The sequence below is a fragment of the Heterocephalus glaber genome, unplaced genomic scaffold (assembly GCF_053883595.1).
Source record: "Heterocephalus glaber isolate CG9 unplaced genomic scaffold, H.glaber_assembly_v1.0 deba00001538, whole genome shotgun sequence".
In the NCBI taxonomy this organism is placed as follows: Eukaryota; Metazoa; Chordata; class Mammalia; order Rodentia; family Bathyergidae; genus Heterocephalus; species Heterocephalus glaber.
In genome coordinates, this window is record NW_028258333.1 from 29,495,241 (window position 1) to 29,510,559 (window position 15,319).

Sequence of the window (15,319 nt, forward strand, 5' to 3'; positions counted from 1 at the left end):
TGTATAACTGATATTGTGTAATAGGAAGAAAAGGTCTAAAGGAGCAGGGGAAGTGGGAGGGGTAGGGGAAAGGAAAGAAGGGAAAAGAAAAAATATGAGCAAAGGAAAAAATGGAAAGAAAGTCTTTGCAAATAGGGAAGGGTGGAGGGGGTGAAGGGAGGGCAGGGGAAGGGGAAAAAAATAAGAACCAAGATACTCATGTAAAGGTACAAGATCCCAATGATGAATGTAACTGTATTTTATACCTAAAATGTACCAATAAACTTAATGGGAAAAAAATTAAATTAAATTGAAAAACAAATTAAAAAAACCATTTATGATGTAAGAATTCAAAGGTATCAATTCCATCTCTCAAATGCTTATACTCACATGTATACTACAGTTTCCAAAGAGTAAAGTCTTTTAAAGCTGAGTAATTATTTCCAACATCCTTCCCATAAGCAGAAGAAACAAATGTCACTGGAAATTCCATTAAAATACAGACTTTGGGCCAGGGATTTAGCTCAGTGGTGCCGCCACCTGCCTTGCAAGTGCAAGGTCCTGAGTTCGATCCCCAGTACCAAAAAAAAAAAAATAAAGAGTTTACCATGAATGCATACTGAATTATTTTTTAATCTCCCATTTCATATTTGATATTACAAAAGTATAACATAAACAATTCCTTGAGATCAATTTTTTTCAGGCCCCATTAATACTTAAAAAGAAAAACCTCTTCTTACCTCCAAGTTAAGATAAAGTTCTCCCAGAAAGAGTACAAATGCATGAAATCGTTTTCGAGTCACTTCATCCCCTTTTGCAGCTTGATCTTTAACTTCATATTCAGTCCGACATCTAATAAAGACATGTCTTTTATAATCTCACATTACTTTGTCTTTTAAAAAGTCAAACAAGATGGCCACTTATCGGTTTGGTTGTCCACAGCAAAAGAGGCAAGCACAATGACCCAATGCCCTGACATTATATAATAAAGAAAAAGGATTCCCCTTTGGTATAGAAACACTGCATTACTTTTTCATACTAAGACTCCCAGTTTTAAGAAACTAATGATAGCAAAAAATAAAATGCTCAGATTAAGTTTGTTCAAGTTTAAGCCATATAGATTTCATGAGGTTCAGAGGATACTAGCAACAAAATGGGGGTGGGGTCTCATTTTGTCTTAGGGGGTTTTGGTGAAGAAAGCACTTCTTTTACCCAAATTATCTCTGAAGTTTTCTCCTCTGGATGTAAGAACTTTTGAAATAGGACTTTAAAATATATATATATATATATATATATATATATATATTGGCCTCCGACTAAATTGTAAATAAAATTTTAAGTTCATGGTTCTTATACTTTTCATTTCAGTGAGGAAAAAACTCCGATTGTATAAAGTAATTAATTTGACCTCTATTTCCAATTGAAACTTAAAGCATCAAAATAACTGATTTTTCCTTACTTTATTTTCTCTTAACTTGCCCCATTAGTGTCACACAGGTTACAACAACAAAATTATCTTGGAGCTTTTAATCACACTTTCCACAAAGTATCTAATTACAATAAGCTAGTCATTGTCTTCATAAATGAATTATGGAGTCAGTTACTGGTACTACTAAAGTGGATTTTAAAGTTTATCATTTTGGTGTTAAGTATTTTTTTCTTTATTGATAAAATGGTGAGAAAACTCTGGGAAAGTAATTTGTCTGGCAAAACTGATTTTTATAGTTTTTCTTCTAAAGAACAAAAGGGAAGAGATTAAGGAGACCAAATGGCTTCCATAAAGCCAGTTTATGTTTTTTTTTCTTTCTTTCTTATTCTTAAATTAACAAAGCCAAAGAAATTACCTATTGCCCAAATATTTACCTTGGGTCAGTCTGAAACTACCACAAAACCAGCATAGCTTATAGTACCTATATGGCCAATTCTAGTATTCACAAGCTGTATTAACTATCACCACCAGAAAAAAAGTTGGAATATTTATATAGAATGCACTGACTAATTAATGGAAAAGACCAGTTAATTACTGCCAGCTCAGCTATCCAAGCACCTTGTTGGCTCTTTTCTTTCCTTTCTGTTACAACTTTGCAGGTTAGAGTTTCAATTAAACCACTTTTTTCTTTTATAAAATGCTAAGACCATTAGATTGTACATTAGGACATGATGTTTTTGAAAAGTAAATCCTTATCCTTGTACATGGCTAATTATCTAAGTGAAAGACCCTAAGCCTTTTAGAGCTATTCATTTTCAGTTATAAAAGCAATGTATTTTTTTCGAAGAAGGTAAAAACAGGGAAAACAAAGATCAAAGTTGTCTCCAATACCACTACAACCAAGAGGTAACTGCTGCAAAGGTAACTTCATTCTTTTTCAAAGTATACATTTTTCAGTAAGTTAGGATTAAGCTGTTTTTCACTTGTATCATTAGCATTTCTCTATATTAGTGTCTTTTACAGCATTATAGTACTATAGAACTGCACACAGGGAGGGGGTACAAAGAAAAAATCAAAGAAAACCAGAAGAATGGCTCTTAATTTAAAAAGAAAAAGACTACTCAGCCTCCACTGATCAATTACTGTACATCAGTTTCCACAGTGGGGGCAGGGTCTCAGCCCTATTTTAAATCTCTATGCAACTCAATGCACAGCTAGGGGTGAGCAGCACTGAGGAATGCAATAAAGCAGCCTCTCTGGCATTCTGTCTCCTAAAATTACCAAGAATCTATCCCTTGCATTTCATTTGCTGTCTAGAAGATATTACTTGGATTTCTTTAGTTATAGGTAACTTTTAAAAAATTATCATATATATTTTTCTGAACTGTACCTATCCAAAGGCATTCCAAATATTTCTATTAAGACAATGGTCTTTTTCTTACTTATTCCTAAGAGGTCTCTTTTTTTAGTTATTATATGAACAAGTTCACTGCCATGTGCTACAAATTTTCCTCTTTTCACTTCATTAAATTTATGCCTTCTACCAACTGTTATAATCGATACGTAAATTTGTTAATGCCTTCTTTTAGGACCCATGGGTATCATGTCTTACTGAAAAGGGCTTTACCAACTCTAGAGTTTTGTTTCTCAATTTGCACCCTTAGTACTGAGTTTATTATTTCACTTTGAGTCTTTGATGATGTATTTGGAATTTAATTTGGTGTAAAGAGTAAGACAGGAACCATCTTTGTTTTTTTTCCTGAATGTTCCAGCTGTCAGAGCAGCACAAATCATCTTTTACATAATCATTTGAAGTACCAACTTCACTTTTTTTTTTCCAGTGCTAGAGATTGAACCTAGGGCCTTTAAACTGCCAGCCTCATTAGAGGTACCTTTAAAGAACAGATAGCTAGGCTCAGTGGTGTATGACTCTAATTCCAGCTACTCTTCAAGCTTGAGGCAGGAGGATCCCAAGTTGGAGGCCAGCCTGGGAAACACAGCAATACCCTATTTTAAAATAAAAAGGGCTGGGGATGTAGCTCAGTTGTAGAGCACTTGCCTAACACACACAAGCAAGGCCCTACATTCAAACTCCAGTACTACTAAACAAAAAGTCAGAAAAATAATCTAAAGGACAAACTATAACTCTACTCAAAATGATAAAATTATTTTCCTTAAATTAGCTTATGAGTTTAATACTTTCCCCCAAATATTTAACAAATACTGCCAATGTTTGTGTAACTCAAGCACTGATTTTAGAGTTCACTGGATAAAAATGATGAAGCAATGGAGATAACCACAAAAAAGAATGAGAGTAGGGGCTGGGGATTTAGCTCAGTGGTTTAGCCACCTGCTGCACAAGTGCAAGGACTTGAGTTCGATCGCCGGTACCAAAAAAAAAAAAAAAAAAAAAAAAAAAAATGAGAGGAGCCCAAGATTTAGCTCAGTGTTACTGTGCCTGCCTTGAAAGTGTGAGGTCCTGAGTTCGATCTCTGGTACTGCAAAAAACAAAAGAATGTGAGAAAGTGGGGTGTGGTGGCACATGCCTGTAATCCCAGCACTCGAAAGGCTGAGGGCAAGAGGATCACTATGAGCTCAAGGCCAGCTTGGGCTATAAAGTTCAAGGGCAGCCTGAACTACATAACAAAGACCCTGTCTCAGACTAAAAAAAGAGAAAGAGAAAGACAGAGAGAGAGCGAGAGCGAGCGAGCTGGGTATAGCAGTGCACATCTGTAATCCAAGCACTTGGAGGCTAAGGCAGAAGGATCTTGAGTTTGAGGTCAGCCTGGCTATAAAGTGACTTCAAGGCTGGCCCAGACAATATAGAAAGACTTAAATGGATAACTAATGACCATATATTTAAAATATTAGAGGTTTTTCACAGGTTTTGTATGGTAAGTAGAAGGATCAAATCGTAAGAAAATATAACTATGTCCAGATTTAAAATTCAAATTTAAGAATGGAAAGTGATGAAGGTGGTAGTTCAGATAAATCAGGAAGAAATGAATTATTCACTTGTATTCTAATCTTAATGAAATTAGATCCTTTCTCAAATCAAAATTTCTAAAGTACTCTAAGGTGAGCATTTCTGATATCTTGGAAAGGCCCTTCTAAATACAAAACCAAAGGCAGAGACCATAACAGGGAAAAAGAACTTGATACAGTTGATTATAAGCTTTCATTATGCAAATAAAAATGGTCTACCCTATTCTCCTCTACAATTTTCTGCAACATACAATCTTTAGAGCCCAGGATTTAGCTCAGTGGCACCACGCCTGCCTCACAAGCGCAAGGTCCTGAGTTTGATCCCTGGTACCAAAAAAAAAAGAAAGAAAGAAAGAAACATTCTTTAGAAAAGAGGAACGGTCAAATTCTAGTATGTTTAAAAGTAATTTTCCTTCAATTTCATATGCACACTGACCTTTGAAGTAGCAATTGGCGGAAGTTGCCACTCTGTGGGCTAATTGTCAGATGATGGGACAGGTAATTACACAGGCGAGCTCCCATGTAAGAGAAATTTGGGATAGATGTGGCCTTTTAAAAAGAAAAGTTTTGCATGATATATATATATATATATAAAAAATATATACAGTTATTAATGCAAACATTTAGCAACATTTTAAAGGAAAAAACACTCTGGTTCCCAAAAGTAACCATATTGTATAGGAAAATGGTAAGTCTTTTTTTAGGTATAAGGAAATTAAGTTTACTCTCCCTCCCAATTTTACACCAAGAACCACAAGTTCAAAGAAAAATGCTTAGGGCAAGTTCTCCCTTACCCCCACCACCCAACTGACCTGAGGTTACCAGAAAGCAACTGATGTCTTGATACTAACCCCTTTTCCCCCCCTGAAAATATGGACATGTACCCAACTGCATGGCAGCAACAATTAAATGAAGAAAACAGCTGCCAAAGTACTGACCAGTGGTGCTTCTCAGGGGCAGGACAACAGAGATTTACAGGTCTAGCAGCCCAGAATAAGATGCCAGAGAATTCTGCTTTGTGACTTTGGACATTACTGCACCTCCCTGAGCTTCTGTTTGATTTCTACTGTACCTGGACAAGGGACTAACACTTAAATAACAAGCCAACAATGCTTGGAGTAAAGGGAAAATCAAAACAGATAAGCTATTAAAAAAAAAAAAGTCTGAGAAAACACTAGATATCAAAGATTGTATGTTGTAGCCAAAGCAACACTCAGGAAGTTTAACTTTAATTACAATTTTTAAAGATAAATAGTAGAGAACGTAGTTTTTCACCTATACTAGGTAATAAAACACACTAAGTGGCTAAGGGCCAGCCAAGATCGTAAAGGTAATCAATTGTAGATTTGGGGCCTAACAAATGGCCTCTTGCCTCTTTGACCTCCTATGGAGTCTATTCACCATGAGTGGTAACCTTAGGTCAGTCACTTACCTCTCTGTTTGGATATGTATAAAATGGGGTTAAAAGTAATAGCTTGCAACCACTGAGGATTAAATGGGTTAACTACATGTGAAGTGCTTAGCACTGTCTGTCATACAGTACTTTATAGTTATTTTATCTTTTATTTCTAATTATTTCCTTGATCACAGGTGACCCTTTACATATCACTAAAAAAGGTAAGACCGATTTCTCCTGATACTATACATGCTTAACAAAAGAAATTCAAACGGATATTTTTCCCATTATTGGCATTTGTCTGTTTTCCTTTAGTTTCTTTTTGAAGTTATCACATTCATAATTCAAAGACTTAGTTCTACAAGGCTGTCATTCAAATTTTCTACTTTCTTACCTGCACCTCAATTTTCTCCTACAACCACTTTCAATTCTTTCAGCCGAAAAGATTTTAGCCTCTGTATCTCCACACTACATTTTTCAGTTTAAATGTAATTTTTACTAGTTTCCTACCATGAAGATGAGCCCTACTCAAGCCCCCTCCATTCCACTATTTCCGTTATCTACCACCTACCAATATGGTTTTACATGATTTTAGTTGTGTTTTCATTGGCACCAGAACCATGTAACAGATCAATTCTTCCCTTTTTAAAACAATTTTACTTTCCCTATCCCTATATTCATTAGCTAGGTTGTACAATTTATTCCAAGTATCCTCAAACATAGGTGTGCTCAATTTACCAGGGACATCTTTCCTGAAGCCTTCTGACCTATTCCAGTGAAGCCCAGCCACGCTACCACACACAGCTAATGTCTTGGGATCAACTTTCCCCATAATTTAGATAATTTATTTAGCCTCTCCTATAGAATTACCTGTTTCCTTGTTCTGTGTCTTTGCCTTTGCCTGTGTCTCTTTTTGGTGAAGTACCTCCTTTGTTAATTTAAGGATTACAATGAAACTTCACACTGGCTACTGGATGCAAAAAGATCTAGAAAGTAATTTTTTTTTTTTCTTTTGGTACCGGGGATTGAACTCAGGTCCTTGCGCTTGCGCAGCAGGTGGCAAAACCACTGAGCTAAATCCCCGGTCCTAGAAAGTAATTTTTTAACATTCCCAGGAAATCTTTTTAGCCTTACTTTAACTTTTTTTTTCTAGAGATTTTTAGAGATTCTACACTGTAAATCAATGTGATAATTCAGTTTTCCTCACTGGTTTGCAACTTAACTTTAGATCTACATAGCTAGTTACCAAACATTTATCTATTTTCTAATGCTCAAAATTAGGCTTTTATCTTCTTCCATCTTCTTTGTCCTTACTGGATCCCTACCTTTTACAAATCCCCAGTCACTTCAGTGGTATCTGAGGTGGGATCAAGGGTGAATGTGTATGTTTAGTCTGTTTTTTATAATAGGTCCTTTACTGTTAGTTGGTAAATTACTTTAATAAAACTTAAAAGCTATGGATAAACCTGTACATCAGATCAATGTATCTCTGACAACAAATAGTTAAACCTTAAAAAATGTGAACTGAGTACATATCTGAAGAACTGGCTTTGAGACAAATCATACAGCTCATCAGGTTACAGATCATCCACCCAGCCCTCAGGAACTATGATTATGCATCTTATTGAATGGCAGAAACTAAATAGAGAAATCAGAAAAGCAAGAAGTGTTTTTTTCCATTTTCTTATCTCATATTCCTTTTCAATCCATGTAGAAGCAGAAAGTAAGAATCAGGACAGAGCAGTTTTATTTCCTAAAACTCACACTGTTCCTGAAACTTAATAGTTGGCTAAGTAACTGGGGTCCAGTAACAGTCTGAAACTTGGGAAAGTAGCCAAATGAAACATTAGACAGGATCAGTTTGCTACTCTGATCACTCTTCCATGTATTCTTAATTTAAATTGCTCTTTCAAGCAGTGACTTAAAGAACACTAAAATTTATATTTCTGTTCATATCCTATTTCTGGTCAGACTCACAATGACAAAATATTTTTGTTAAAAAGCTAGTGTTGGGGCCAGGGATCTAGCTCAGTGGTTTCGCCACCTGCTGTGCAAGCGCAAGGACCCGAGTTCGATCCCTAAAAAAAAAAAAAAAAAAAGCTAGTGTTCTGTCTACTCCATACTTTCACTCCTAAAATAGCATTAATGTGTCAGTGGTCAACAGATTAAGACGAAAACTAAACACTGTATGACAAAAAAATTCGACAGACTTTCAAGGAATTAAGAAGTCAAGATGTAAATTCTTAAAATTAAAGAGAAAGTTAAGACAAGTAAAAATGTTAAGACTCAGGACAACCCATTTTGCAGTCTGTTTTTTTTTTTAAAAGACTCATTTATGAGGCAAGAATGTTCTCCCAAGACTTTTTTCTCCCCTTCTCCAATACTACACCTAGGAATAATAATTGTTCCTCCAATAATTCATGCAGGGAAAAAATAGCTGCACTTTTTCTTCTGTGTTAGTTTCAGATCTTCCAAAACAGGGAGAGGGAAAAAAAGGTGATATTTATGTAGTCTTCCCCTAAGCTTAGCCCAAATCTCCTGCAGTACTGCCATGTTTATAGCATCTTAGCTACACCAATGAATATTTCCTGTACAAAGCCTATTTCCTGTAAGGTGGATTAGCAGTCCAATTTGGCTCTGGGACAGGATCTCCAAGGACAGAAATTTCATACAAGACAGATTTCAAAGCTCCCACGAACCATAAGAATTACCAATTGTGGAGACAGATGAACATGAACCTGGCCTCCTTTAAGGAGTAACTATCATCCTTGGAATTCAAGGACACTACCCCATGCTATTAGCCAACCTACTTGCTGGTAGATGAGTTCCACAAGTTCTTGCAAAGCATCATCTGTTGTAACCCAGCCATTCAAGGTCTCTGCAAATTGTTCAATTTCAGTTTCAAAACTGCCAGGTTGCTCTGTAAGATGATTCAAAAACTCCTGAACATAGTCTGATAGAGTAGGATAATCTTCACAACCATCTTCATAGGATTCCTACAGGAAAAAACACAAAACAGGCACACACACACACACAAACAACTTAAATCCACGCAACTGGCTAAAAATATGCAGTGGCTTTAAGTTGGAATGTCTCTAGCACAAATGATTGTTTTAAGGATCATTTTCATGGTAATTTTTAACACATTTTAAGTTTAACAAAAGCATTGGGCAAAATTTTGCTTCCATTCACAAACTCTGCAAACTCTCGCTTGGGTGACAAACATGACCATGGCCATCTTCCCCACACAAACACAGCCATCTCCCCCAAAATCATAAAACAAATTCATTTCATAAACAGAGGTACCACTGTACTGAGCTATCCTTTCTTGGATTATAACAGAAGAGTTGTATTTAACTAGACTAGTAATTGTCTTTTCAATCTTGACAAATTTAGAAAATGGCTGAGAAAGTTTAAACCAATTTCATTACAATAACAAAATACAAAATTAAGAATCTAATCTCTTGGGCCAGCAATTTAGCTCAGTGGTTCCAGCGCCTCCTTTGAAAGTGCAAGGTCCGGGTTCGATCACCAGTACCAAAAAAAAGAATCTAATCTCTCTATGGATGAAATAAAATCTGTGATTTGCTCCAAAATGGGAGGAAAATGATGGACTAGGAATATATGAATAAGAATATGTAGCTTATTATTTATATTGACTAGGGAGATTAATGATACTACTCCTTACATTCTTGTAGATGTTTGAAAATTTCTATATTGCAAAGAAAAAATCCTAGTAAGCTTTGTCACCTATTGGTTAATCCTCAAGGACAGGGAATTGCCTGTGGTTGCTCAAGTTTACAATTTCATTACTTGGTAAATGGCAGGAGACTTTCTGGCTGCTGCTACATCTAGGTTTCTAACCAACTTCAAGATTAAGTAGTTTCCAGCTTATTTTTCCACCACTGGAAATATTACACTTTGGTAGCTGCCAACTTTATAATTAATGGTGCAAGGCCGAGAAGGCAAGTTTTGCCAAAGGTATCAAGCCAGAGCAACAACCTTCTCATTATCAATGCCTGGAATACCATTCAAAGCATGTTAAAGTTTACCTAACAGTTATGTTCAAATAATAACAATACTGCTTGATAAATTCACTCTTCTCCAAATAGACTATTAGGAATCTCATGAAAAATCATATAGTATCGCTAGGCATGGTGGCACATGCTTGTAATCCCAGCACATGGAAGGCTGAGACAGGAGGACCACCGAAAGTTCGAGGGCAGCCTGGGCTACACAGTGAGTTCAAAGCCAGCCTGGACTATACATAGCGAGACCCTGTCTCAAAAAAACAAAAAATCATTTAGTATGAAATCATTTTATGAAAGGGCTTAATGCTTATCAACAAGTGCAAAAGAATAAACTACATGGTTAAAAAAGAAAAAAAAAAACATGGTTAAAAAAAATACCTTAGAAATTTTCCATGCTGGAGATAAAGTGTTAGTAGGAAGACTAATGACTGTTCAATGTTTTTTAAAGATTTTAAATAGAGGATTTACATGCATTATCTCATTTAACCCTAGAAAATTCTAAGGTAAGCATCACCATCCCTCCCACACAGAAGAAACAGGTGCAGAGTAGTTGTCAGGTTGGTTATTGTGTGCTGAATGCCTCCTAAGTGCCAAAAACTGTTTTAGGGCCTGGGAATACTTTCAAGACATGCTATCTGCCATGAATAACACAAAGTCCTCTTCTCATGCATTCCATGATGGAAGACACACTCAAACACTGAAATACACTAGAAAAAAAACATGAGCAGACAGTCTGAAGTGTATCTAAATTGACACAGAAAAAAATAACCCTCAGAAACATTTGAGGAAAGATATCCTATGAAGTGGGCACAAGATGCTCACGGGTCTCAGAGAGGTTAGGTACTCGACTAGATACCTTAGCGAAAGCAAGAGGGTGGCTAAAACAGACACTAAGGATAGAATGGTGGCTCACAAGGTCAGTGAGGCAGACAAACCAAGTAGGGTCATTGGGGCCACACCAAGGAGACTGGTTCGAAAGCCTTTGGGCAAAATGGCAATGGGGAAAGGTTTGAGCAAAGAAGAACCATACACCAACCTAATTTATGTGTGGTTTCATAGCCAGTTAGAATAACTGAGCACAGATCAAAGACCTTATTTATTTTTATTCTCTATACAAGTGATGTTGAACCTTTTAGAGCTTTCAATGATACAAACAGCACACTGTGATACATGTGCCATAGGTTTACCATCACTGCTCTATATTTTATGCAATTACTGAGTTAAAATTCAACTCTGACATTATGTATACAAATGTTCATTACTAAGAAATCCATGCAACAGTCCATTACAAGGAATTGTTTAAATACTGTATATCCATACAGTGAACTACCATACAGCCATTTAAGAAAACCAGATATATTTTTATATATCCATTAAAAAATATTTCCAAACCAGGCATGGTGGCACATGCCTGTAATCCCAACACTCTGGGAGGCTGAGGTGAGAGAATTACAAATTCAAGGCTAACCTGGGTAACTTAGAAACTTAGTGAGGCACTGTCTCAAAATAAAAAAAGGGCTGAGGATGTAGTTCAGTATGAAGGTCCTAGGTTCAATCCTCAGTACAAACGAAGAGAAAGACAAGACAGTAAAGGAAAAAAATATCTCCAAGATAGTGTATTAAATGAAAAATTAAGTACACAACCATATTATAACTTAATTTTTTTAAAAAGATATGTATTTGTATAGGCAGAGATAATTTCTGGAAAAACAAATAATGGACCAGTACTTACCTCTGGAGTAAAGAAATGTTTGTATTATAAATATGCTCAGAAAAGTGGTGATAACAGTTAAGCATAAAAATGCATACATAACAAATATATTCAACAATCACGTGTGTGAATTTTATAATTAAAAACTAGTTTAAATTTTTGACATGTACATGTTAGTTTTGCAGACTAATAGTATCCTATTATTGATAATGAAAAGCAGAAGGTCAAATCTATAGATCCCAGCTAAAGCTATTAATTTTTAGTTTTTATCAAATTTCATTGTGGCAAAAATGCATTGATTTCCAGTTTTTATAAAGTCAATGGCATTTTTTTTAAAGAAAGTCTGAATTCTGATAGTAACAAAAAATTAGAGCTACTCTGAATACAGCAGAACAGAAGGCTGCATCCAAAGCCTTTCATTTTAAGCACAAACAAGGCAGAGTATTCTAAACAGATAGGCATCCCAACATGCTTGAATCAAAGCCTGCACTAGATGTCTAGCATCAGACTTTTCAAAGTACAAATTTCTTCAATCTTTAATGTGGAGTCAAATGGCTTTCAAGCTGAAGAATATTTTCAAACCTTATTTATTTTTCTTAGAATTCTACAGCAGCAATTAGGAAGGACATCAACTGGAAAATGTACTTTTCATGGTAGGAATTATGCATGCACTGTTAAGTAATGAGAACCTAATTCAAGGATGTTGAACCTACAGCAAGTGTACTGCAATGGGCTATTTGTATCATTGAAAGCTCTAAAAGGTTTACCATCACTGATAATCCATGGCAGTGGGAATAAAAACTAAAATGGTAAAACAGTCACGACTATTTAAAATTAGCTAGACTAAACCGAACCAGCGCAAGGGTATAAACAGAGGTGTCAATATATTACCAAGTTTTTGGCCTAGGATAGTTAGAAAGAAGACACCTGCAGAAGATGAATTGTTTTAATTTTTTTTTTTTTGAGACAAGGTCTCACCACGTTGTTTAGGCTGGCCTTGAACTCACAGTGATCCTCCTGCCTCAGTCTCCCAAGTGCTGGGATTACAGGTATGCACCACTACACCCGGTTCTTCTGATTTATACTTGAGTTTGAATATGCGATTCTCATGAAGATGGCAAACAAATGGAAACATAAGCTTGGAGTTCAAAGAATTACATTTCAGGTTTATTAGCACATAGGAAGGTGACAATCAGATTCTATGGACAGACAGGATTAGCAAAGAAGGTAATAAAATGGAAAATACCTCAGGGACTAACATGTTAAGGGAGAAGAAATAATATAATTTGCAAGTTGGGAGGGTAAACCAAGTACTGCCACAGAAGTCAAAGGAGAAAATAAACGAAGGTAATCCTCATAATATTAAATGCTACCAAATAAATTTACAGGCTGAAATATGAACGTGAATAATGGTTGCTGAGTGTGGGGAGTAATGAAGATTTTACAGACACAAAAAAAATTAGAATAAAATCAGTTATCTTTGTTTTTTTGAGACTGGGTCTCACTGTACAGCTTAGGTTGGCCTTGAACTCACTGTATAGCCCAGGCTGGCCTCAAACTCACAGAAATCCTGTCTCAGCCTCTCGTGTGCTAGGATTACAGGCATGAGCCACCACACCCAGCTCTAAAATCCCTTAATACTTAAATTTTTATAATTTTTTTTTTTTTTTGCGGTACCAGGGATCGAACTCAGGACCTTGTGCTTGTCAGGCAGATGTGGTACCACTGAGCTACATCCCCAGCCCTAGTTTTCATAAAATTTTAAGAGGTTTTAAAAGACAAAAAAGGTAACTTTAAACAGGCATGGTGGTTCATGCCTACAATACCAGCATTTTGGGGGGCTGAGACAGGAGGATCACAGGTTTGAGTCCAGCCTGGGTACATCAGCAATTTAGCAACTCAAAATTTTTTTTAAATTTGAGAAGGGTTGGGGATGTAGTTCAATGTGAAGACATTGGGTTCAACCTCCAGTACCAAAACAAAAAAGGTAGGGGGCATGTTGCCTCCCATCTGTAATCCCAGCACAAGACTGAGAGGCTGAGACAAGACTGCCATGAGTTCAAGGCCAGCCTGAACTACAAAGTGAGATCCCGTCTCAAAAAAAAAAAAAAAAAGGTAACTGACACCACAGTTCCTAGCACACCGGGACTTTTCAACTGGATAGATCATATTATGCTCATGGATCATATTGTGTTCAATGGCAAAAATGGAAGTTAAAGGACAACAGATTTAAAAATCAGGAGAGCAGCATCAACCACTGTTAAAAAAAGTATCACTACCTCTAAAGAGATCAGATCGGAGAGGTCTGCACAGTCAGTGAGAGATAAAGCAGTGCTAATAATGAATAAGTTTACATTGTAGAGCACATTATTACTGAAAGGCAGAGGAAAAATTAGGCAGTAACTTGAAGAGCAATGCCCTTAGAAAAAAATCTGAGTTTGTTTTGCAGAGGGAGGACTTTTGCCTCTTAAATGCTTTAAGAATACATATGTAGAATTCTTGGTTTTTGGTATTAAGTAAATTGCAATTAAATATCAATGCACACTGGTTTGCCTGAGAAATAAACACAAGGAATAAATGGATATAGCAATTCACTGCTAAGAAGGTATGAAAATTAAGAAATTCTAGCAGCAGAATTAAAGAAAGGACTGAAGATAAAAGAGCTTGGGGCTTTGAAAGTTAAGAAAGTATAGCAAAAGATTATCATAAAGGCTTCTTGAGAAATTTTTATTTTTTAAGTACTGAGGAATGAATCCAGGGGCATTACACCACTGACCTACATTCCAGCTCTTTAATTTTTTATTTTGAGACAGTCTAAGTGCTCAAGCTAGCCTCAAACTTGCAATCCTTCTACCTCAGCCTTCCAAATAGCTGAGATTACAGGTGTATGCCCCTGTGCCTGGCTAAAACAATGTATTCTTAAGAAAGATCTGGCTCAGGGATACCAGGCAAGTGATCTTCATACAAAGAACAAGAAGCAGACTCAAGAAATTTATAGAAATGCAAGAGGGATGGGGCCAGGGATTTAGGTCAGTGGTTCTGGTGCCTGCCTTGCAAGCACAAGGTCCGGAGTTCGATCCCCTGTACCAAAAACAAAACAAAACAAAAGGGAGACCACTAGACTAGAGGCTGCATGAAGTCAGGAATTTTTGTCTATTGTGTTTGCTGCTATATGTCCAGACTTGACTCATGGTTAAGTACTCAACTACTTGTTGAATAAGTGAATGTAGCTAACTCTAGATTATGGTTATTAAAAGGAAAAGCTTCCCTCACAAGATCCTACCTCAAGAGGTCCTGCTGTTCTATGGCTAAATAGCTTGAGAAACACTTTTAGCCTTGACTGAAGGTAAATGTGAGGGTAAGCTAGTAAGGCCAAAGAATTCATCAGATCACTCTAGCAAACCAGAATACTTATGGAATTCAAGTGGATTACAAATGAATGAAGAAAGCCAGGTAGCAAATGGTGTGCCTCTATTCTGCTCCAGCCAATTTCTGCTCTATCAGAATGCCAATTCAATATGGCTAGATTCTACGATTTCAACAAACCAGAAAATTCAGATTTGCAACATCTAATCTGAACAGAAAATAAAACAAGCTTTTAAAAAATTTTTAAACTATAAGCCAGTCTTCTAGTTTATAATTTGTTCTGTTAAACAGTACATAGAAGGAGCTCATCCACTGGAGGATAACAAAGAATGTTTAAGACAGTAGCTCAAAATAAATGGACTAACACGATGTAATATACTACTCTCTAGGCCACAAGTCATTTAACTTTGTACAGTACTGTG

General features: G+C 36.3%; 1 protein-coding gene across 4 annotated transcripts in view; it reads right to left on the reverse strand.

Annotated features, from left to right (window-relative positions):
• Positions 1 to 15,319, reverse strand: part of Paip1 (poly(A) binding protein interacting protein 1) — a 34,619-nt gene that overhangs the window by 15,805 nt on the left and 3,495 nt on the right. For all 4 annotated transcript variants that reach the window (XM_087189359.1, XM_087189358.1, XM_087189356.1 and 1 more), the window contains exons 3-5: positions 8,600 to 8,785; positions 4,830 to 4,942; positions 720 to 831 (exon numbers count right to left, since the gene is read on the reverse strand). In XM_087189359.1, coding sequence (XP_087045485.1) covers positions 720 to 831; positions 4,830 to 4,942; positions 8,600 to 8,785 — 411 coding nt within the window. The remainder of the gene's footprint in view (positions 1 to 719; positions 832 to 4,829; positions 4,943 to 8,599; positions 8,786 to 15,319) is intronic.